This window comes from Bombus affinis, chromosome 13 (assembly GCF_024516045.1).
Source record: "Bombus affinis isolate iyBomAffi1 chromosome 13, iyBomAffi1.2, whole genome shotgun sequence".
Taxonomy (NCBI): Eukaryota; Metazoa; Arthropoda; class Insecta; order Hymenoptera; family Apidae; genus Bombus; species Bombus affinis.
In genome coordinates, this window is record NC_066356.1 from 12,105,322 (window position 1) to 12,130,466 (window position 25,145).

Consider the following 25,145-nt stretch of genomic DNA (forward strand, 5'->3'; position numbering starts at 1 on the left):
AATAAATTATTACATATGTGAAAACAATATCAATATATATCTTTTATTTCAATGTTTAATAACACAAATTAGTAATAATTAGTAATAAGGTTTAAAATACACAGCTAATAAATAAAATATAAAAATATACAATTCACATACATAAAAAATAATTTCTATCTTACATTTTACCTTTATCATGCTTGTTCCTTTATTCGTGAAATACAGTGAATCCTTTTCCATTTAAAACCAAACTTTGGAATGTACAGGTAATTGAAACCTCTTATATCTCCGGAACCTCTTATAACTCCGGAATGAAAGAATTAAATAGTTCTTTCAACTGTGTTTACAAGCATGACCGCTTTATTACAGTATCTAATATTGAATTCACAAGGATGTTGATACCATGGTTCGCCATCAATTTGCATAGCGCAAGGTTTTATTATCTTTACCTGAATTTTATAAAATGTTTTATAAAATGAAAAACAAAAGAAAGATAGTAGAAATATAATGCAAATAATATCACACTACACATAATGCTTCTTTAAATCTTTTTAAAAGCTCGATCTGCCGATTTGAATAAACTTTAAAATACCTTTACACTGTTAGCTTGTCCAAGTCGATAAGGCTGAGACAATCCTACTTGAAGTTGAGCCATATGAAATGATGAATAAAGCGCAACTACTTCTAATTTACCATCATTGATACTTTGTTTTCCATATTCTTCGTGGCCTATTCAATATAAAACGTTCACATTTCTCCAATTACTTCGCATATAAAAGGATATGTGTAAATACCTTCCAATCCCATATTCCACAGATCAACTCCAGCAGCCCATGATGGAATGTTTAATATTACAATACTTTCGATGGATGGCAAATTCACTTTCTCTTCGTCCAAATACAATTCTATATTCTTATCAAGATCTTTGCAGTCCCGTTCAACTACTTGTTGCATACCAAAGCACAAGTATAGTAGCTATCAAAAGCACAAAAACACGCATCATTTTATACAATAACAAAGTAAATATCCAATAAAATAGAGAGTACCTTATTAAACAATCTACTGCTATAGAAGTAAAAACGACTCTCTCTTGTACGATGAAAATTTAATGTTACTTGTGCATCTACACCCACGCTTAAGTAATTATACATGTAAAATGTTTGCTGCGAACTTCTAAGTCCTAATCCACCATACGGTTTTACTATCACAGTCCACCTAATAAAATATTTAGATAATTACGCATACTAGAAACAATTTAAAACGGATTGTACGGGATATTTTCTGTGCACCTATCGAGTTCCACTTTTTGTGCTTTCTGTATTTCATGCAAAATATCTGCAGGATCCTTATCTGGATCATGCTCTTTTCCCCAGCCTAGTACTCTTGATAAATCATTTCCTGTTCCCAAAGGAATTACCGCTACAGATGGAACTGGCTGTTACAAGTAAAAATATTTAATTTACAAATAAATATATATACGTATCTTTTACATGCAATGTTTCCCCATGTCATCGTGTAATTAAAAAAAAAAAAAAAAAAAAAAAAAGAAAGAAAGAAAGAAAAAAGAAAAGAGAGAAAAGAAAAAAAACCACATCGAGATCTCTACAAGAAACAATGTTGCAAGGTATATTCGTTTCTCTTTTCACATAAAAAAAAATTATCAGTAGTACGCATATTACCTCCAATCCAAGCTTATGAATGGCATTCAATAACCAAGCTATTGTTCCATCTCCACCTGCCACAAGAACTGTACATGTTACTTTCCCAAGTAAGCGACACCATTCTAAAACAGCGACTGGATCACGCTCTGATAAATCAACAACCTGTGCAGGATTTAATAACCTTCTGAACAGGGACAAGATTTCTGCTCCATCATTATTACCAGATCTTTTATTGGCTGAAAATAAATTTTATAAACTAAATTCTGATTGTCAAAAGATTATATTTTATGCATATAATAACAATGTTATAATATATAATTATATTATTATAACATTGTTATAATTTTCTTCTGCTAACTTACCAACAACTATTAGAGGATTCCACTGAGGCCAATTTGGAGGTATAACCGAACAAAGGTATAATCTACGCCTTACAGTACTTCGTAGATTTAAACTACTTGGTGGAATTATCATTAACTTAAATTTACCAAAATCACATATCTAACAGAATATAAAAGATAACAATAAGTAATCAATCATTTCTATAGATTGTAAGCAATTGTAAAAAAATATTTAGAAAAAGCATACTTTAGAAAGCTTAGACTTGCAATTATCGTGGACACATTTTTGACACCAACAGCACCACCAATCTGTTAGTCCAGGTTCCACATCACATTCCTCATTACATATTTCGCATATAACATTTAGGGCTAAATTACCTTATACAAAATGATTAGACAGAAATTAACTTGAATAACTTCATAATTTAATTTAAATAATTTAGTACATAATTTAAGTAATACCTAATATTTTGGAAACAAGTAATAATTTAATTTTTTATATATTGTTTATAAAATGTAGTAACATAAGAGGATAAAACATACCCTTTATCCAATGGTGCTTCATTGGTTCATTTGCGTTTACAGTAATAAGTTTGCACTTTAATTGCTTATCTGCGATCTTGACACATGTAGGATCCGCGCAAACACCACATGAATCACAGATCAAACCATTAATATTTAACAACGAGCTTTCACAAATGCTACAATAATATGCCTACAGATAAAAGCAATATTTGTAATTTTTATATACCTATGTACACACATTATAATTTAAATAAATTTTATATTTAACATTCTAAATTAGTGTTGTCCAAAATGATCGGCAGATCGTTTATTTCAATTAACTAATATACTCAACAAATTACTTTCAAAACCTAATCATTAATTATCAATAATTTTGTATTTCTGTAATCAATAGTACATTCATATTGACATGTATATTTACGCTAAAAATGAGAGGATTGTAATTATGTTATATACAATAATGTAATTATAAGATACGAAGTTTGCCAAATATAAGTGAAGATATACGCATATAAGCAATATATTTGTTTATATATGAAAACATGCACAGACACATACCTTTGTTTCTCTTCGTATCGATTTCCAATTATGCTCTTTGGTAACATCTCTAATATGAATATGGGGCTCTTGTACAAGATACCGGAAGAAATTTAGCATAAGTATGAAAAATATGGTAAACAATGCACACAAAACATTGGTACTGTATCCGTCCTCTAACATGTTATTAAATAAATTTTGTTTCTCCCAAAATCATCACATTCATAAAATGATTACTGCTGTCAAATATATTAATATATCACAGATACCTTTATATACCTCAGTTTTTTGTATCAGGAAAGCTTGTTTCGTGTGATCCTAAAATAATCTGACACCTTTCTTCTCGTTTCGATTGCATCAAGAAAAAAGGAGCTACAAACATGAAAATATATATTTCATTCGAATAATTAAAAATGTAAATAATAATGGATAGTGACATTAATTTAATGACATTGGCTACACAAACATAAAAGAAAGACAAATAAATACATTACCATATACAGAGAAAAATATAATAATAGTAAAAAAACTATTCCATCTTGATAATCACACTAAATAAAACAACTAAATAAAACAACTTTTTTTACCATCAAGCCATTTGAATCTTATTCGCCCATTACCGCACTGCTGTCCGCTGTCCGCAGTCCGCACTGCACTTCACTTCACTTTCCTATTCTGAATTATTCCTTGTGTAATGTAATGTGTAATAACCTATACATACTGCCAACATACTAATATAGAAACATAAAAATTGTAGTATTAAATCATTTTCATTGCATGATTTAATTCATGTATGTAAAATGCAAATTTATTTATCAAATATTCCTTACTCCACGCCTATTTTTATAATATAAATAGAGTTTCATAAAACTACGAAATTGATTTTGAAAATAAATTATAACTAATTATAATTTTATCGAATTAATTTAAAAATTACATTATTTATATAGTATTAGTGTATATAGTATTAATAGTAAACAATATCTTTGTAATACCTGATAATATATATATATCATCTTCGCATATATACATTACATTAGAAATAACTTTAAGCTTGCACTTCTACCGGTACTACATATAACTTCATGCCAATTCAATTAGATACTTTGCCAGAAACAGAAACAATTGAACAAGTGAGGATTTATCTTTCTAAAAATAAAGATCACAATGGCATCTGTTGTAAAGTACGCAAAAAATATTTATTATGATCCTTTTAAATGGTATGTAATAATAAAGTCTCATTATGTTGCATATAACCTTCGAGTCAATTTTATATATGTATAACCTTGTTTAGTGTGGCCCATTATTCATTGAAATTCGCAATTACTATGTATGTCTAATTAAATAAAGATTATATCAATAACAACATAATCTTTCATATACACATAATCTTTCATTTACAGGTCTGTAATTAAGAGCATTGGATTATTTGTATTAGGAGTAAAGATTGCTCTTGAATGTAAAGGAATGAACCTAATGCCACCAATCTCTTAAAAACTGAAATATACAAGCTGAAAATATAAAAATTACCAATATATTTAAATTTGCCATATTGTACATGTGCATATGTAATATTTTGTAATTTTATCATGTAAAAAATCGTGTTAAACGAAGGGGAACATTTATATATTCTTGCTTTAACCGACCCATTCATTCATTTCTATGCTTGTACGTATGTAAAGTCAAAAACACAATATATCATGTTAATATTATTTGTAATATGTAATAAAGCTTTCAGCCATTTTTATTTATTAAGAAACTTTGTGTAAAATATACTAATAAATGTATTTGTTTTCCTTAATCGGATATGATTGTGTTCGTATATTATGTACATAAACTGCTAATATATATATAAAGAAAAAAGTATGAAAATTTTATGATTTATATGTTACTTGTATATAAATGAGAATTTCATAAACACCTTCGTTAATATAGAAGAATATCTTCTAAATGTGATACATTTTCTTCGAAGATTTCTTAGTGAAATCAAAATTAATTTTTATTAATATATATTAAAAGAATAATATTATACTCATTAAAATAACACACTGATTTCTTATTATTTTACTCTACTATTACAGTAAGTAAAAAATTACTTCATTCCTCAGTGCTTACAATAAAGCCTTTGTACTGACCTACACTTTATAATACGTAATATGTTTCACAATTATATTTATTATCAATTAATATCTGTTACATTATTACAGTATATATAAATGGACAAATGTAATCAGCTCTATATTTTTTTATATTTAAACTTTCTCAAAAGGGTGGATATTTTTTACATAAGTTTTCCTCGTAAGTAAATATTTTTTCAGTTGTCGTTCGTGTTATTTATATTAATATCACTAATTTATTATCATTAGAATCACGTTATGTAGAGCACGTGTTATATAGAAATATATATATATATATAATACTTAGATTAATCAAGTATTTATAATTTAGATTTTATTTACTACATTACTACAATAACGATCTATTGTTATATGTGAGAAAATATTTGTATATTATTTACATGGGTTTGCTCTCTGTTTAAAGAATAGTTACTAATCCGGAAGAAATTATTAATGAAAATTATACATAGGTTACATATTGAACAAACAAGAAAGTGAACTTCTGAAGACATAGATTTTTAGACAAAAGTTACATATATTATGTTTTACACTATACTTTAATTTACTTGTAGCGTGTGTATGTATGAGTGAATAATATGGCTGATGAAGATATAGAGAACTGATTATATAACTTCGATACATAATACGAAGTTACATTAAAGATCACGTAACACACCATGTCAAAAATATTTATATACTATGCTGATTACTCAACTTCAGGTAGGTCCAAAATTTCTCCAACAAATTCAGCAACATTTATGTCCTTTTTGGCATGCTCTGTGATAAAATCAAGTTTCAATAATTGATTATAATTTGGACGGGCAGTATAATCTTTCATTAAACTGAAAAAACAATTATTAATTGAACTGTATATAATGGATTTAAAATAACATTACGAACAATTGAATTTACCATTTATTGATAAATTCTTCAAAATTGGGCGAAAATTTATCAGCTGGCAGCTTTGGTGCTTCATCCTTTACAACTTGTTTTAATTGTTCAAAAGGTGTTCCCCAAGATTCATAGGGAAATTTTCCTGTCGCTAGTTCAACAAGGGATATACCTAACGACCAAACATCAGACCTGATGTCATATTGTGAAGGGTTACCCGACGGGTCTATCCTTTCTGGCTAAAAAAAAGGTTACAATGGAGAATTTATTGAATATTATAGACAGGATCAGAGATGTTATAATCTATCTTAGAAAGTTACGTACAGCCATATATGGTTTACAACCGGCATCGATAGTCTTAGCAACAGAATCCACAAGATAACCAGATATACCAAAGTCACAGATCTTGACCTCTCCTTTTCGATTAATTAAAATATTACTAGGTTTCACATCCCTGTGGATCACCCGTAACTGTGAATACAGATAATGTAATGCACTTACTACCTGTAAACATTTTTAAAATTATAATTACGATTGATGTTATAATGAACAGTAAGTTTTTTGTTATAGTCATTCAGTTTCTCCTTACTGCAAAAGCAATTTTCCCCAAAATATCTTCAGGAATGGCACGACCATGCTTATACACTTTCGTATAAAATTTGTCCAAACTCATATCCATAACTTCCATACATATCCAAACATCTCCTTCCCTGAACAATGCTCCATAAAATTGTACTGTATATTGACATGCTGAACTACGCATGGAAATATCTAAGTCCATAAGTAAACGCTTTTGTTCCTGTGTATTAACTGTTGCAGTTATTCTCTATAATAATACGTAAAACAATTTAATTACAAGCACATAAGAAATATATCAATATGATTTCTTCATAAAAATACGTTATACCTTAACTGCCATAATAGTACCACTTTGTTTGTGTCGTACTTTATCCACAATACCATATGCTCCTCGTCCAAGAATACAGATTGTTTCTAAATCATCCGCCTCTACCACAAATGTTTTATCACCTATGGTTATTGTTGTTCTTTTATCCAAATTTCTTGGCGGAGTGCTATAATGTATAAAAGTTATTATCAACTTCATAATATTACCGAAAGTTGAACAATTATCAAAAAAAATAGTAATCTATTAAAATGCAGAACAGTATTGACATATTATGATATATTTTTCACTTGGATATATGTTTATCACATTTATTCATATATTTATACATTTATATAGCGTTAACGAAAATGGATTGCTATTATAATAATAGATTAACAAAATAATGATATTACGTACACAGGCACAGGTGTCTCTTCAGAGACCTGCAATTTCAAGTTTCTGTTTCCTCGACGTACAGCCATAATTCAATAGATAACTAATAAATAATATTAAGTCTGCAATCGTGGCAGTATATGCAGTTGAACATAATACATATTCAGATGAATCCTAATAAATGACGGATATGTATTCTGTAAAAAAAGTTGATATATGTTTATTTTATACACTAGGATAATATTAGTTATTAAGGATTAAAGGTTATGCAGTGAATTTACAGCAGATAAATACAAGTAAACTAGTAAATAAAATTAAATTTCTTCGGAAATATTTTTATTGTAAGATCATTAATAACAATTCACGCAATACCTCATTAATAACATGATGATATTGTAAGATAATATTGATAAAATTCTAAATCTCCGCTGCCCATATATGAAGTTTTCAGTAAACTCAAATAGTCGCTTGAAATTGCTCACAAAAGCCAATTCAGTTTCAACATAATTTAAACTCTAAGCTGAATTATCGTACTCTAGATATATTAGAAGATTTTAAGAAAAAGAGGATTGTGATATTTTGTTCCAAAATTTAATGAAATAGTAATACATAGCTGATATAAATTGTTTAATAGTAAAATTATAATATGTCTCAAATTATTTATGACGAGGCATTAAAGGTACGTTTACACGCTGCATTAAAAGTCATGACTTTTAATGTAGCAACAGTTGATTATCGTTGTCATGACATTGTATGCTGTAGCATAATCCCTCTATTGAACACTGCATGAACTAATCCGCGCCGAATTCAGATTATAAAGTGTTGTTACTGAAGCAACGAACAGACAGAATTGTAATAAAATATTGACTAAATGTCAAAATTATGTATTAACGGTAACTACAATCACTCTCTAATTTGCATATTTACTTCTGTTTCAATAGAAAAGAACATTGCCGAAACATAAATCCCTCGCTTTGCTATGTGACAAATTCCAATAAGAACAGTTGTTATTAATATAAATTTATTAAAATTCTACTTATTGGATCATATATATGTCGCGTTTTGTTAAAATCCGAAATAAATAGACCAAACAACAATAGTAAACTGAGCTCTGCGTCCAAAATGCAAACATGGTAACAGTTTAAAGTTTCCTTAATTCGCGGTTAATTATCAAGATACAGTTATTTGTTTCAAAGCTTATTTATTTTAGATTTAAATATGGCGTGTGACGAAGTGACCGCAGCAAGTATTCGGATTGTCTTTGAAATAATAAATTGTGAACTTTAAATAACTAGAAGAATATGTAAAAAGAAAGTTTGAACATAAAGTGGGATTGATAAAGGGAATGCGTTAGAAGCAAGCAACACTCTGTTGAAAGAACTGGCTTTGTAAGACCCTCAAAGTTTCTTCAATTTTTTTATGTTTATAATATATATGTATATATATAATAGAATGCCAAAATGTTCTATATCTAAGATTTTATTCAAGGTGTTGGATGCAATATATATCTCGTTAGAAGAATATATTCAAGTGAATAAAAAAGGATGACTTTCTTACGGTTCCGTCAACATTTTTAAACAGTCATTGAAAGCCACTGGATTACAATAATTATTTAATTTCAGTTTTTTAGACACTATCGTACATAATAGAAATTTTTTAAATTTACAAGGTAATCATTTAAAACTTCAAGATTCTTCTATGTTGTTTTCTTCAAAGTGATGGAGTAATGCTACAGGTAGAGGCAGATGGAGACAATGATTGTATATAATTTAAGCGTGTTCACAAATTGAAGTTTGTACATCTTGTTATAATTTAATTGCCACCTCGTTTGGCAATGTTTGTAGTTGCATTTCAATAGAATTTCCAAACGTACCAAATTCATCAGATTTCCGGTTATTGAAAATATCCTTTAATGCTTTAACATCATTGTCAATCGATGTGGCATGTTGTTTATTAAAATTGGTTATCTTACTCTCTTTTCTTTATTTTCGCGGGTGTTGGTTTTGAATGTGTTTCAAAAGCAGTACCATCTTTCCTTATTGAACAATTGTCATTCATATGTACTCATGTAACAATTCTATTTCCTGAAACAAGATATTTCATTGTTTCAGGTATTCAAGAATATAAATGATTGGATTTAGACATTGCAAAAACATTCCATGCAAGGTAGAACTATCCAAACTGCATAGGAGCTTTAGATGGAAAACATGTTGTCATTTAATGCCTGCCAATCACAACTGCACTATTGTAGTTCTGGGATTAGTTGATCGCAATTATTGTTTCACAATGATAGATGTTTGGGTGCTTTGGGACTTAACCAGAAGATGCAATTTTTGATAATTCTAATTTGAAGACAGCTCTCAAAGGATATGTATTAAATGTATCATCTGAATGTGTAATCTTGTGAGGTGATGCATTTCCATTATCCAAGATCATATCTTATGACACAATGTGCCAGGCATCATTATGTGCTTTTCAAATCGAAGATTTATAATTGTAGACATCGTAATTGTTGCCATATTAGACGCGTATATATAGACTAATATATTTCGCGTGTTCCAAAAGGAGATAATTTTACAGAGAAGAGATAATTAGAAGTTTAAAATAAAATCACTATTATCTAAAGATGCTAAGAACGTTTGTCGCATAAAAAGTTTTTATCTTTTTATTAAATGGATTATACTTTATTTCAGTGGTCATGAAATCATTTACTATTTTTCTTTTTTTTTTCTTTTTTTTTTTTTTTTTTTTTTTTGTCATTTAATAGTTTTAAGAGCGATTTAAGAGTCATGGATATGTAACACCAGAGGGGAAATTCTCTCTAGTAAAAGTAAGCGTTTTAACTTATTTTACAGGATAGTATGACGTCATATTGCTTCTATTAGCTTCTATCAATCATCTGATTGGTCCGCACTGCGCTCCATGATCATATAAACAGGTCTCGACGCCACGATCCACGATTATGTAAACGGGTCTCGACACTCGCCAAGGGAAATCGTCCGAAAATTGAGTCGTGAAAAATTAACACGGAAGACCAGAAGATTCTCGTTTTATAAGACACATACAGATGAGCAAAGTGTCCCTGTTCTGTGAAATATTCATAGCATATTACGCATGCGCAGATTGTGACTCTTCTTGTCTTTCATATTGATTTTTCACGACTCAACCATATGTTTTTCTATGTTTACGGTGCACGAGTGCCAAGATCTCTTTACATAACCATGCTCCGTACAGATTAGCATTGAACTAAACTTCTACTACACTTCTATAAACTTCTATAGAAGTAAAGGAACCTAATAAAAGATATCTCAAGCCAGTTCAAACCCAATCCAATACTTACGATCCAAAATCCCGCCGCAAAATGGTAGCCACCTATGTACGTTTATCATGGACATATACCTATGGCATTTATTTACAGTCAGCAACTCCACTCATTGGACGAATCATAGATAGAAGCCAATATGGCGTCAAAGTAACGTGTTAAATACACTGAAAACGCTCAATTTTACATATGTATAACTTCTGAACCGTTAAATTCCTGAGGTTAGGACTTGAACTTTTGGATTCTACGCATTGAAAGCTATCATAATATATATAGAGTCAATAATTTTATGTTCGCCAAAGTAAAGTTCAGCTATTTGCATTATTTATGATATCTACATGTAATGGTATAGTTTTGTATAAAATTTCAGTTTAAAATATTACGACAAATTAGGTTGTTTTTCAATTTTTTTTTTTTTTTTTTTTTTTTTTTTTTTTATTCAAGATACTTAAGAACACTATTTGCTTGAACATTATTTATTTGAATACTATTTACTCGAGATCATATTGTAAAAAGTCATTGGATAAATAGGTTAATGTTAAGATATCTGCAACACATGCTTTAATTAAATCAGCTGTTTTCGTTACAAGTAGAAAGATTTTTGATGCGAAGTGTACTGTCGTTCTTTTCAAAATTGCATTATTTATTACAAGAAATTTTGCACAAAATAATTGAAATTGCAGCACGACAAAATGATATGTAACGAAGTTATGGATAATTCAATTATATTTATGTCAAAACCATCCTAATTTGACCACGTCAGGCTTTTAATATGTAATAACTGTGGTGGTGATACTGATGATTATAAAAGGGGTTATAAAGACGGTGGTAGTGGCGGTGATAACAGTAACGGCAGTAGTGATGATAGTATAGTAGTATAGCCGTGATATGTTTTTACATTTATGAAAATATCTATCTATTGACAGCGGAATTTTCTGAAGAGTAATGTGAGCATTTAAGAAGATGAAGATTTGTATAACGTGCGTGTATTGGACATTACTTTTTATATCAGTTGCTTCCAGGTAAGCATTTTTTTCTTCCTCTTTTATCAACAATTTACATGCACGTGTATATAAAATTACTGATAGCCTTGTTATGCACTGAATTTTTAGTAGTACTAGTGTAGCATATTATTTAACCGGTATGTTTTATTTAAACGCACAAAAATAATAAAAAGTATAAGGTTACTATTAATTGTCCTTACAACTAGTGTTTTAACTAGTGTTACACAAGGTTACAATATTTTGTTAGTTAATTTGATGTTTAGAATACCATAATATATATGAATTAACAATATTTGACACATATAGAATGTAGAAAAAGTTTATATCCATAATTTCAATTCAAAAAGTACAAATTTTTATTAACTTGTAAAAATGATAATTCATTTTAATGTTCTATACATTATAACTTTGTGAAGGAAGTATATAAAATAAATACATATATAAAGATATAATACATCAAATGAATATATGAACATCTACTTATATTTTCAACTAAATTTCTTATTATCTTATAAGTTAATGTAAATTTTGTAAAAATTAAGTATAAGGTATCATTACTTTAATATTTATATTTTATTATAAATTATAAATTCTCATATATATATATATATAAAATGGAAAATGTTAATTTCATATTTTTTGTTAACTTATTCATTTGTTCTAATATATTTTTATTACTTATTACTGCAATACTTTCATTACTTATTTATAATATGTCATTGTAATAAAATTATAAGGCATTGTGCAAAATGATCATATTGGGATATATTATTTTCATCATGTATAAAATTATTTCAAAATAAAAATGTTTGATTTATAAGAATGTACAACAGGGTGTTCATGATTTTTTCTTACATATTATGGAAGTATAATTAATAATGAAAAGAATATTATATAAAATGTAGTTGCAAACATTTGTTAGCAATGTTATAAGTGGATTGCATGTTGAGTTTAATAAAATAGGTCGTTAACTTCTTGTTTATAGAACATTAAATAACAATTTTTTGTTACACATATATAATTTTCACAATTTCAGGATTACTTATTAATTAAAAGCAGACATACAGAGAGATGTTGGAAAATTTAAAAACTAGTCATTTGAACTTGTATAAATTTTGTGTGATACAATGTTTAGGTAATTGGCATTTTTACTTAGGAGGAAAGAAATCATCGTACTATTTAAATTTGTAATACATCTAGAATATAACATAATAACAATAATAGCTTAATTTTTCAGCCTTTTGGACATGAAGAAGGACTGAGTTTACAATTGTTTACGTTCAAAATATATGTATCTTTATGTAATTGTTATGTATATGTTTATATATATATATATATATGTATAATAACAAGAGCTTTAAGCTTCAATTTTGGATATTTCATTTCATATAAAAGTACACTGTTTCGAAATAATATACAGTTTCTCCCTTTTTCTATATGATACTTTTTTTTTTTTTTGTTTACAGTGCACTTCTGTTCATCATAGTTGCTTCTGAAAATGCACAAACCAATTATCACTTATCCCTTAAAATGAATGAAACTTCTGAGGCTGTTGATAATAATACATTAAATGATATGGAAATTAATGACCTAAACACATCCACTATACCAATTACGGAACTACATGATCTACACAAATTAGAGGCTGATTATAAAGATCATTATTATCATGTAAGAATTAAAAATAAAAAATATGTTATAAATTGCAACATTATTAAGAATTATCACATTATTTCTTATTCTATTAAATTTCTAATTTATTTAGAAATATCTAATTCATCTATAAAAATTTAGGAAAAATATATTGAAGAATCTGCTGGCTTTGGAACAGTTATAAATGGCGAAGCAAGAAAGGAAAAGAATCCTTATAAAGATTCAGATATTGTAGCGGAAACTCTTACTCAAGGACCTAATTTATCTCAGGGGTAAGTTTTTATTATGCCAACATAACACAGAAAAGTCCTATTATTACATTTGATTGCATAAGGCTGTGAAATGTAAACTTTATATACATTGCTTAACATGTATAGACTGATATTTCTAATTCTTACTTATGAATGATTTACGATTAAAAATATTTTTGTTTTAATATGTTACATTTAGAGCAGTATAAGCTTACAAAATTTAGAATTATTGAATCTTGCACTTAAATGTAAAAGAATTCTACAAGTCTTTGTACAACATTTATTTAAATTTCATACTTAATCAATCAACAAATTAGAAAATAAGACAATATAGTAATAATATTTAAATTCATGAATTTATTATCATAAAAGAAAGAAATTTACACTTTATGTGTATTATATTTGTGGATCATTTACAAAGCATTGAAGATAAAATATAAGAAATCTAATCTATTGATTAACAATTATAAGTAACAAATACATGCTGGTATCTAAAATACTAAATAATATTTTGAGCCCAGTCTTTAATTAAATTTTATTAAATTCAATATGTATTGCTATGTTATGCTGGAAATCGTAATTAACTTATATATCTATAAAGTTATACTTTCATGTATAATGTATGTAATAAAAAGTCTTTTCATTATTATGTTTAAGGTATTGAAATGATGAAAATTTAGTAACATAAGAAGTATTGTGGCACAATACATGAAATGTTTTAGTTTTTAACAGCCTTATCAAAATTATGCTTAAAATTAAAAAAATAAAAAAAAAATAAAAAAAAAGTATGTAAGTAATAAGGCATAATTAATGATCTTTGCCTGACAATTAAAATAAAAGATAAGATAATAGCTGATAAGACACACAGTGATTGCATTAAATGCGTAATTTGAAATGGAAAAGATAAGAAGTAAAAAATGTAAGGATGAACATAATAAAAAATATCTATCCAAGAAAACATATTTTATATAAGTAATAATGATAATTATTATAAATCTATTATTGTGACTGAATCGATGTATGATTATGATCATTGTACGAGTTTTATTTTCAATAAAATGTTTTACCTATAACATATAAAGAGTTATATATGTATAATAAAAATATCGTTGGCAAATACAAAAGAAGAATAAGAACGTTAAATATGCGCTCTTAGTATGTTTTGGCTCAGAAGGATAAGCTTGATCCTTCATTATATGAAGGATTCACTATATCAGAAAGTGAAAAATTAATTTAAATATTTTTCTGTCATTAAACAAAAAATAAATTTGATAGATGAAATTTTTTTATCCATTTGATGAATTTTAAACCCAGGTTGTTACCAAAATAAAAATGTCGGAAATTTTTAGCTCAAATAATAGAAATAATTATTTCCTAACCTACAATCTTTTATTTAACTAACTAATTCTTTCTTAGCGCAAAGCTATAAAATCATATGCATTTTAAAATTATGTTGATCGCCCTATTTAAAGCAATTTTTCATAAATTATTACAAGTACATGTATGCATTCAGTTTTCTTCTTCGCAGAATTTCTGAAAATGAGGAAGCAACAGTTTTAACTTCGGTGAATACATCTGTAGCAGAACTTCAAAGTTTAGCAGAATCAAAGCTTAATTCTGAGTTTTCAAAATCTAGATTATTTCCAAAGAAATCATCTATATTGACGAAAAATGGAAATATAAGACAAAAAGTAAAAAAAGGACAGGAAGAGACATCATCTAGCATACAAAAACCATCAACATCTCTTATCAATGAAATTACTGAAACGCGTAATGAGACAAATAGTCTTGAAGAAGAATCTTTGTTACTGACAAATTTAGTTAAGGAAGAGGAAACATCTGAGGTAGTGGTTGTAGTAAGGGCTGAGCAAGCTTCTATTACCGCTGATGGGCCAGAATTGAAGCTTGAAGAGAGTGTTGTTAAAGTACTTCCCGATGAGATATCTAAAGTTGATGGAACATTTGCAACAACCACAGAATTAAGTGATACTGATGCTAAAGCTAGATTAGTGGGGGAAAATAGAGATGATGCTGCTGCAGTTGTACTTGGCGAAGGAATCGTAACTGTGGGTTCCTCAAATCCACATGAAGATATTCCATCTTTCAGTGAATGGACACAAAAAAGATTAGAGGAAGCTGAAAGGAAAAAAAGTGAGTTCTATTTATAAACTCAAAAATTAGTCTAAAATGTGTCCAATTTTTCATATAGTATTTGTGAAAATAATATCATTGTAACAAATATTATAATTGAAAAAACAATATTTTTATTATTCTAATTATAAATTTGTTTTTATTTATAAAACAATAATTACCTGTTTTGTAGCGCATCCAAATGCTTCTGTTCAGAATTCTGGGACACCAACACGAGGAATTGGTGGAATGAAAGTTCGTTCTAAAAACTATGCTTCTCCAGATTGTGGTGCAAAACTCGTAGCAGCAAATCCAGAAGCACGAAGTGTTGGAAGCGTTTTAGTTTCCACCCGAGATGAATATATGCTTAATACATGTACGTCACGTATATGGTTTGTAGTAGAACTTTGTGAAGCGATTCAAGCTAAGAAGATCGAATTGGCCAATTTTGAACTTTTTAGTTCGTCACCAAAAGATTTTTCAGTGTATATTAGCGATCGTTTTCCTACAAGAGATTGGAGTCCAGTTGGTCAGTTCACTGCAAAAAATGTAAAGGATATTCAAAGTTTTGCTCTAGAACCACACCTTTTCGGGAAATTTATAAAAGTGGAACTTCAAACCTATTATGGATCTGAACATTTTTGTCCTATTTCTTTATTTCGTGCTTATGGTACTAGTGAATTTGAGGTTCTCGAAACGGAAACAGAGAATCAAATCCCGAGAGAGTCGCATACAAATGTAGATGACGACGAAGACAGTGATGAAGAGGAGATTTTAGATGTTGAAAATGGTGAACCACCAAGAAATTTATTTGGCAGTGCTAGAGATGCTGTATTGAGCATTATGAAAAAAGCAGCTGAGGTATTAGTAAAATCAAGTGATTTGACCTATAACAACATCACGAAAATCCAACAAAGTATAGACAGTGGTAATATCCTTGAGAACTCTTTTACTAGTTGTACTACACCAAGATATACCATACTTTGTGATAGCTGCTCAGATCAAAAATTTGCAAAAATCTTCCAATTAATTAGTTGTAGGGAAAAACAATTAAATGAATTGCTTAAAATTGGCCTGGTGAATAGAACTTTAAGACAAAGCGGACTATGTAAAATTCATGGCGTTGGAGTTGAAGCTTCCGCAAAAAAGGAGACGAGAGGAAATAATGAAAATGTAAAAGATACGGAGAAACATGATCAACTTAATGAGGGATTTAGTTCAAGTAAGAATTTTCAGCTAGCATTCATAACATCTATACTTAAGTCTGAATATATCGCGGCACTTTGTAATGTATTAGCCATAAAAGAACGTAAAGTGGTAATGAATACAAGCCATGAAATACCATTTAATAATTTCAAAGAGGCTATTAAAGAAGATATGTCACACAAACACAAAGAGGATTATAATAGTGATACATTTCAACACACGTCAGCTACACATACTTTGACTTCAAATGTTGATATAACTTCTCAAGAGCCTAAAAAAGGTATTCAGGAACCATCTAGCGAAGAGACTAACATATTCTCTAGTACACCTGTCGAGATTTCTTCCAGTTCTAAAAGTATAGCTTCGCAGATAAAGCCTGCTAAAACTTTTGGGAAAGAAGAAATTAAGAATGAAACATCAATACCAATTTCGGAAATCGAGGAAACAATTCAGGCTGAAGTACTAACAACTGTTCCTGTATCTTTAAATATTGAACAACGTCCAATCTTAAAGGCCTCCGAAGAGCCATCTATAACTCCTAGTATCTCTATCGAAAATTCACCTCAAACAACTGCTACTGTCTCAATAACTACTACTGACAGCAGTGAATTTCCAAATGATGATGTAATATCAGACATGGAACCTTTGGAATTTGCTAGTGTACCAAATAAAGTGGAGAAAGTGGGACGTCTGGATCAAGAAGGGAAACAAGAACAAACAGAGATTTTAGATCAAGAGATTAAGTTACCTCCTCAAGATTCTTTAACGTTTGATAATTTATTATCTGATCTAAAGGATTTAGAAGGAGAATCAGTCCATATTCAAAATGGTCCTATTGCAAGTGCTTCAGTGACTCAGTCAACGGCAAATACCATGCCACAAAAAGAATCTGTTTTCCTAAGACTGTCTAATAGAATCAAGGTATGTATGTAGTTACTTATCAAATTAATAATTCTAATTGTTATTATATGATAAAATGAATAGAAATTGTGCAATATAATTTTGCTAGTTTTGAAATGCAATAAACATATCGTATTGACGAAATCTCTTTGTTATATATAATAATGCTCTAATAGTGCTCTCGCTATGTATTGTTATGTACATATTTATACTAACATATTATACAAATATAGAATATATATCTATATGCATATATGTACATATATACGTACATATATATATATATATATATATATATATATATTATTTTATATTATATTATTTATATTATTTTTATATTATATTATTATTATTATTATTGTACATATATATATATATATATGTATATATACACACACACAGACTCTTTATTATTGTTAGGCATTAGAAAGAAATATGTCTTTGAGTGGACAATACTTGGAAGAATTAAGTCGTCGATATAAAAAACAGGTTGAAGAAATGCAAAGATCTCTTGAACGCACGGTTTCAGCAATGAGCGAAGAAACGCGAAAAAGAGACGAACGTGAATCAAAAAGGGCAGAAGAAATTTCTATTTTAAAAGAAAAAGTCGTTAATCTTTCCAATTCGATGAAAAATCTTCTACATGATCGTGATAGTTGGCACGGAAAAATCTCTATGATAGGTCAACATATGTTGTTAATATGTTCCGAAGTTTTTATGATATATTTAATTTTAATGTACTGTTGGGGAAATAACAATAAAGGAGTTGAAATTAAGAAGAAGCAACAGTCAGACAAAGACATGATGCGGCGTAAAAGTGCAGAAAACTATAATTCACATATAAAGAAACCGAAAAAGCGGAGACCAAGCGAAATAGCTTCTCACATTACAGGTACATACCGCGAATTAATGATTGTTGGTAAATCTTATGAAACGAAAAAGGAAAGGAAGAGGAAACGTAAAAAGGCAATCACCTTGATTGGTGATCAAACAAATGTAAATAACGATATAGAGATATGTCCAAATACACAGTACAGAACTTCAACAGATGTTACACACGAAATGGAAATAACACCAAAAATTGCCTCGTCTGTTGAAGTGTTGCATAAAATCGATGCCCCAAAACAGGTTTGTAAAAGGCTTAAATCTGCCCCAGAAAATATAATTAATTCGCACGGCGATAATGTTCACAAAGCAGAGAGTAATATACAATTGATATACAACTTATCATGTGCTGATAACTCTGAGACGGATTCCATTAAAAATTCTGAGCTAAATAATTCATGTACTGACAATTCAAATGAATTGAATTCATTATCAGCAGACATATTCCCGGAAAGAATTGCTTATAGTGAACAAACTGTCATGGAATCCGAAGATCTCTTAAATTCCAAAAACATTAGTGGCATATTAAAAGACACAGGACTAAGTGTAACATCTTCCTTTATGAAAACAGCTTTAAGTACAAGAAAGAAAAGAAAAGCTTATTCGAATGATGTGAATGGAGAATGGAGTAAGAATTCACGTGATTCTAATGATAAGACTGTACAAGTAAGTTATATTCCCCCAAAACTATCTCCAGAAAAAGTTCATACCGATGGTGATACAACTACTAACGGTCTGTTAATGGATCAGAGTGACGAATCTAGAAGTAGTAGTGTGACGTCAATATCAAAAAAAAAGGAGAAAAAGAGCACTGGTTTTAGGAAAATGGTGAGAAAATTTTTTTGATTAAAATAAACTTGCCAATAACGGCTGATTGAGGGAATAACTTGAAATTGCTAGAGCTTATAAGACTTTCTATTTAAATATAAAATACGCTTGGTTCGAATGCTTTGCCCGTATGAAGTTACTTAAGATATGTGCAGTTCCACGGACTTACATTATTTGTAGAGCTGTATTCCTATATAATGTTTCTGTAAATAGTTGATCAGTTGGTGAGATTTTATAGTATATTATCGCACAGCATATATAATATATGGCACATAATCCTCGTATTATATCTCCAAAAAATATATGCAGACTGTGTGCATATGCATATATTGTGCATCCATATGTCACAAAATTTTACTAACTGACCATGAACTATCTTCAGAAATTTTATATGCAAATAAGTCTGTACCTCTGTACGTACATTAAATAGATCGTATAATATCTGAATATTGTGATTTGTTTATATGAAATTTCCTATCAATAGGTGTAAATATAATTATTATTTAAAATATCTCTTACGTAGAACTGTTTCAGAAATAAAATTTTATTACAGTGTACTAGACTGATTTATGTATCATTATTATTTTTAACATTATAACTTATATATTATTTAATATTATTTTTTTAAATTGTGGATGTTTATGTAAAGGTAATGGGCAAAATACATAAAATGTGTGATTGTTAGCGCACGTGTTTAACACGACATGATTGAGACATTTCTCAGCGACAATGGAATTTAGTGTATTTACACAGGTTTATTTTAACGTTTCTTAACTACTGCGCTGAATGGCCTAATAGCGGTAAATGTAGAAATAGAAGAAACTCCGAAATAAGACAGGACTAATAAACATCCACAACTATCATATTTTCTTACTGTTAGGTATCTCAAAAAGTTTGCCTATATACTGGTATTAAATAAAACCTACTCCGCCTCAAGAGGACATACAATCATGTACATAATATATTGTCTAAATGGAGATAACATTTCAAGATGACTTTCAATTTTTTAAATAAACTACATACTTTCGTTTAGCTTGTAACTCATTCTAAGACTAAGTCATTGACCTTTGATATGTTGGTCTTCCAAACTTATCCAAGATCATTTATCATTCTTTAAAGCCTTCCTGTGCTGAACTCGTAGAAAAAATTCTTTAAATTTAGAACGAATTTCTTTCTCTTATTCAACAACCAGGAAACATATAACAGAGCCTGTTCTAGAACTTTACGACTCTCGTAGATAAGAGCACCACAATGCTGAAATCATATCCATATTCCAATGATAAATAAAACGATTTTCATCTCGTAAAGAAACCAGGAAATCGTGAAGTTCAATGATGAGAGTTAATCGTCGTATTTCTGACAAAATTACTCTTATTAGAAAAGTCTTATGGATGTACAATGAAAAAAGATTAAAATGCTGAGAAATATAAAAATCACGCCGTTTTACTTTTTTATTACTTACAGTGGTAATATTTTATAATGTTTTGTAAAATCGAAAATGCATTTATATATCATCTTTTGTACAAAACCTTATCTTAATATCCAACTACATTAGAAATATGTACTAATACAAAAAGTTGAAAGTTTCTTGATGCTATATGAGATAAAGAAAATCACATTGGAGGAATACTTTAAAAATTTAATAGGAAATTTTAATGTATTCTGTATATTCTTTAAATCTTCTATTAACTATTATCTGTTTTCATTAATGCTATGGTATTATTTTTTTTATCAAAGTGGCAAAGTAACCATATAATAACTGCGTAAATAGTTAAAATTAATAAAATGGTAATAAAACATACTATCGTTTTAAGTTGCAACGAAACACTTTATGAGATACCTAATATCATTATCATTATTATTATTATCAGGATCATCATAACTTACATATTATACATAAAATTATATATATTATGTTTATTACGATAAACAGCTTAACTAAAAATCCGAACTGATTCAGTCTAGTGTTATTTTATAAAGTATGTCAATTTTTAATGTATTATAAAATTTCGTAGTAGAAGTTACTTTGTAATAGGAAAGGTACAATTATGAAGATAAATCTTTAACTTATAACTTTAATGTTAACTTTACGTAATCTTACTTTAAAATAATTTTGTTTTTTTCTATGGAATAATAACAAATATCTCTTGTATGATCTATTTAACTTTTAAACAAATAAATTTGATTTTATCATATAAATAATTTGATCCTCGAAAAAATTCTAACTTTTTTCGTTTACAAAGTAACTTTAATACGTGATGAATGCGTTGAACTGTTGTTGTATTTATTATTATTTATTATGTACATTTAATTTTGTACCGTGTATGTCGGATAAATATTTAGATATAATTAATATGTATTCATAAATATGTAATTTAGAAAACGATAATATTATAATTAAAAGTACTTTGGTAGCTAGAAGAAATTAAGATAAATTCAACAGTGAATTTGTTTTACGATAGCATAAAAGATTTAAAACAAGATGTTGATAAATTGATCTAAATATAAATTTATGTCATTACTAGCGTTCATACTATTTAATTTCTTAAATACTTACCAAATTTAATTTTCAGGGTAAGAAAAGAACATAATTGACCTCAGCCAAATATTATAAAATAATCAATAGTATCTTTTGGAGCGGTTATAGTTTAGCATTATATAATGTAAAGTGAGCTTTTTTTGGTGCGTGTATGTAAGTTACATTCAAGTAAAGTTACAATTAAAGATATATAAATTCTTAAAATAATGCTCTTATCATTGAGATCTTTTGTCTATAATACTTTATTGGCTTGAGCAAATAATTAATAAGCTTACAAAAAATGAGTAAGAAATGGAAAAGCAAATTTTAAAATAAGATAATAAATAATGAAAATATCTGGGAGCCTCTGTACAACACAATTCTTCCTAAACAGAAATCAAGCTTGAAATTGATTGAAAGCGATGCCCGAGTATTATTAAAATTAAGAGATAATAATTCAAATATCATAGCGTAGCAAGCTTTTCCTAAAACTATAAAGATTACTGTGTCTCTTGATTTGTAATAATCTAGCAAGTGGAGGAAGAAAAATTTTAAACAATTAAAAAATGAATGTAACGGTTGAAAACAATGATATATGATTTCACCATAACATGACAATTCAAGATGTTTTTAGAAAACATTTATTTTCATTTGAGAAACAAGAAATATTATAAATATATTTATAATAATAAAAGTAGTAATTTTGCAAACTTCTTCGGCGGCAAACTTGTTCCAAACTTTATATATAATGAATCTGAACCTTAGGATTTATAATATTTACTTTTTCTTCATAAGCAGCTACACAAGTTTTTGATACTAATTGTTCTTTCACTCTTTCAGAACAGCTTGACTGGCAATATTCAGAAAATTCTTTAAATTTAATATGTAACTCTTTCTTGCCTCCATCAGGCCCTGCAATAAACTCACATTTTAGCTTCTGTTTTTTACCTCGTATACAACATTCCAAATACCTGTGAAAATTAATTTATCTTTTCAATGAAAAATAAAAGTGAAGTAAGATAGTTACTACAATTTATAATTTAATATAAACGATTTCTCATATTTCTCCGAAAAGGAATAATTGAAAAGTTAACAAAATACCGAATAAAGAAATTTTAGTTTAATTTAATAATCAAATGGAACTTCTTCTTTTCTATGTTATAGAAAATTACCTATAATCGCTTGCATATAAACTATTTAGCTCTTCAATTTTAATACCGCATTCTTCCCTTAAAATTCCAGTAATAAATACATCATCAATCCAGAAAAAGTTTTTAAACTTTTCACTTGCACGAACTAATAATTGTGCAACTTTTAAGTTTGTTATATAAAACCATCCTGAGAGAAAATCAGGATAAACATCATCTGAAAAATCTTCATCAGTAACAAACCATTTATTATTTGATGTTCGTATTGGTTTCATCTTCCTTAAAACATATCCAGATATAGCGTTTTCCTTTATTGTCTTTTTTTGTAAAAGTTCTAGCGTTTCAAAAATATTTAGTACAATATCATTGTCAGTTTTTATTAGGAAAGTAGACCTACAATTACTTGATGCCCATCTTAAACCCATCAAGTGTTTTAACGTAAGGTTTTTATAATTTTCTAAGAAATCTCCTTGCAACAGATCATTATACTTCTGTGATTCTTTTAAAATGTATTTCAATATAGTTTTTTCTTTAGGCATTCCTAATAAAAATATCCTCGTGACATTCAAAGTTTTTAACATTACACTTGGATATGCACGTCTCGATGCTGTTCTGTATAAAGGATCATCTGCAGAGGACGTAATGATCCAAACAATGAAGTTGGGATCACACTTTGGTTCAATGATAAATTTTATAATTGCGGAATTTTTATTTCTGTAACTTGCATTCTGTGAATACTTTAATTCTGATTTTGTATTATTTAAAGTATCTATTTTTAATATAATTAACAATGAGAAGAGTATCGTACTAACACAAAGTACTATAAAAATGAGCTTTTTTTTCATATTTTTGAAAATTATTTACTGTACTATTATCTGTCTCATTTAATCTAGATACAACACACACGCACGCACGCACGCACGCACGCACGCACGTACGCACGCACGCACGCACACACACATACGTGTGATATTTATGATGTTTATACAATTAGTATTTGTTCCTAATTTGTACAATCATATGGTTTGAATGATACTTCGTATTATTTCCTTTTTCATAGAAAGATATGGTAATTGTTCGGAATCATACCAACCTCATCAATTTCAATGACTTTTGAATATATTACCAGGGGCATGATTCTGAGCAACTACTTTTTATATATATAATAGCCGCTCGACCTTAGTTTGCGAGATATGTGCAAAGAAACTACACCGGTATCACTACAACTCTGCCTATAGTTGTGCGTTCATGGCAGTGTATATACCGAATTGGTTATGGGCTCGTAATAATTACAGGCAGAATTTTGCGAATATGTATCTTAGAAACTAAGTGCGAGCGACGATACATGTATAGAAGAGGATGGTATAATCCTGAACAATTGCTAAAAATATGTAATTTTGTTTTTACACTTTACTTCTCTTGTAATAATTGCTAAACTGGAAAAAGAAATATACTAATTGTAATGTTTTTTATTGCAACAATTAAAAATGACATATAAAATTATATATGTATAACTTTATTATCATATTTACATTATATTACACTACTACATTACATTTTTAATTATGGTACTAGCACATTGGTTTTTGTGCGTTTAAGAACATGTCATTTTGTATATAAAATAATTTTATATAAAATATAATAGAAAATATGTTTTTTAATAGTAAAAAAAGTATAACATTCTTTTATACGCAACTATACGTATTTTTATACGCAATAATTGTGTCACATATTAAAAGATATTAATGATCGTGCTACACAACCAAATACGTATGTGTATATAACAATCTGATTGTTGTCATTAGCAGATGTTATTAAACCCTCATTATTAAACATGTCCAAACATGTTGTAAAGTATACCTCTGTCGCGACATATTAAAAATCCATAAAATAAGAATAGTAAGGTATTTTGGAAATCAGAAAATTAAGAAACATCTTTAATTGTATTTTTTATTGAAGAACTACTT

At 28.4% G+C, this 25,145-nt stretch overlaps 4 protein-coding genes and 2 long non-coding RNA genes across 16 annotated transcripts; 3 read left to right on the forward strand and 3 right to left on the reverse strand.

The window, feature by feature from the left end:
• Positions 1-18: 18 nt before the first annotated feature.
• Positions 19-3,461, reverse strand: LOC126923189 (diacylglycerol kinase epsilon). 4 transcript variants are annotated; one of them, XM_050736440.1, is made up of 10 exons: positions 3,068-3,461; positions 2,528-2,603; positions 2,232-2,353; positions 2,006-2,144; positions 1,662-1,879; positions 1,272-1,417; positions 1,029-1,197; positions 777-957; positions 575-711; positions 19-431 (listed from the first exon to the last, which is right to left on the reverse strand). In XM_050736440.1, the coding sequence occupies exons 1-10, from the start codon at positions 3,227-3,229 to the stop codon at positions 303-305; spliced, it is 1,479 nt and encodes a 492-aa protein (XP_050592397.1). In that variant the 5' UTR covers positions 3,230-3,461; the 3' UTR covers positions 19-302. The 4 variants fall into 4 exon arrangements, with proteins under 4 accessions (XP_050592397.1, XP_050592395.1, XP_050592394.1 ...); XM_050736438.1 differs by having other exon boundaries at positions 2,232-2,362; XM_050736437.1 differs by having other exon boundaries at positions 2,528-2,699.
• A 445-nt stretch (positions 3,462-3,906) lies between these two features.
• On the forward strand, positions 3,907-4,847 carry LOC126923206 (uncharacterized). Its single transcript, XR_007713070.1, has 2 exons — positions 3,907-4,266; positions 4,450-4,847. It is a non-coding gene; the product is annotated as an uncharacterized LOC126923206 (long non-coding RNA).
• A 354-nt stretch (positions 4,848-5,201) lies between these two features.
• On the reverse strand, positions 5,202-7,846 carry LOC126923194 (dual specificity mitogen-activated protein kinase kinase 3). 2 transcript variants are annotated; one of them, XM_050736449.1, is made up of 7 exons: positions 7,706-7,846; positions 7,358-7,530; positions 6,962-7,127; positions 6,644-6,880; positions 6,379-6,558; positions 6,076-6,293; positions 5,202-5,940 (listed from the first exon to the last, which is right to left on the reverse strand). In XM_050736449.1, coding segments are annotated over exons 2-7 (867 nt in total). In that variant the 5' UTR covers positions 7,423-7,530; positions 7,706-7,846; the 3' UTR covers positions 5,202-5,939. The 2 variants fall into 2 exon arrangements, with proteins under 2 accessions (XP_050592406.1, XP_050592404.1); XM_050736447.1 differs by having other exon boundaries at positions 5,202-6,005.
• Positions 7,847-7,880: 34 nt separating this feature from the next.
• On the forward strand, positions 7,881-10,020 carry LOC126923208 (uncharacterized). 4 transcript variants are annotated; one of them, XR_007713074.1, is made up of 5 exons: positions 7,897-8,012; positions 8,275-8,466; positions 8,544-8,721; positions 8,822-9,002; positions 9,445-10,020. It is a non-coding gene; the product is annotated as an uncharacterized LOC126923208 (long non-coding RNA). The 4 variants fall into 4 exon arrangements; XR_007713073.1 differs by lacking the exon at positions 7,897-8,012 and adding an exon at positions 8,081-8,185; XR_007713075.1 differs by lacking the exon at positions 8,275-8,466 and having other exon boundaries at positions 7,881-8,012.
• A 147-nt stretch (positions 10,021-10,167) lies between these two features.
• LOC126923169 (SUN domain-containing ossification factor) lies at positions 10,168-23,056 on the forward strand. Of its 4 annotated transcripts, none has more exons than XM_050736350.1 (7): positions 10,168-11,001; positions 11,582-11,677; positions 13,126-13,330; positions 13,454-13,584; positions 15,092-15,714; positions 15,887-17,820; positions 18,220-22,038. In XM_050736350.1, the coding sequence occupies exons 2-7, from the start codon at positions 11,619-11,621 to the stop codon at positions 19,528-19,530; spliced, it is 4,263 nt and encodes a 1,420-aa protein (XP_050592307.1). In that variant the 5' UTR covers positions 10,168-11,001; positions 11,582-11,618; the 3' UTR covers positions 19,531-22,038. The 4 variants fall into 4 exon arrangements, with proteins under 4 accessions (XP_050592307.1, XP_050592305.1, XP_050592306.1 ...); XM_050736348.1 differs by having other exon boundaries at positions 10,168-10,876; XM_050736349.1 differs by lacking the exon at positions 10,168-11,001 and adding an exon at positions 22,086-23,056 and having other exon boundaries at positions 11,036-11,677; positions 18,220-19,512.
• Positions 22,656-24,163, reverse strand: LOC126923193 (beta-1,3-galactosyltransferase 5). The gene is made up of 2 exons (XM_050736446.1): positions 23,203-24,163; positions 22,656-23,001 (listed from the first exon to the last, which is right to left on the reverse strand). The coding sequence occupies exons 1-2, from the start codon at positions 24,021-24,023 to the stop codon at positions 22,770-22,772; spliced, it is 1,053 nt and encodes a 350-aa protein (XP_050592403.1). The 5' UTR covers positions 24,024-24,163; the 3' UTR covers positions 22,656-22,769.
• Between the last annotated feature and the right edge of the window lie 982 nt (positions 24,164-25,145).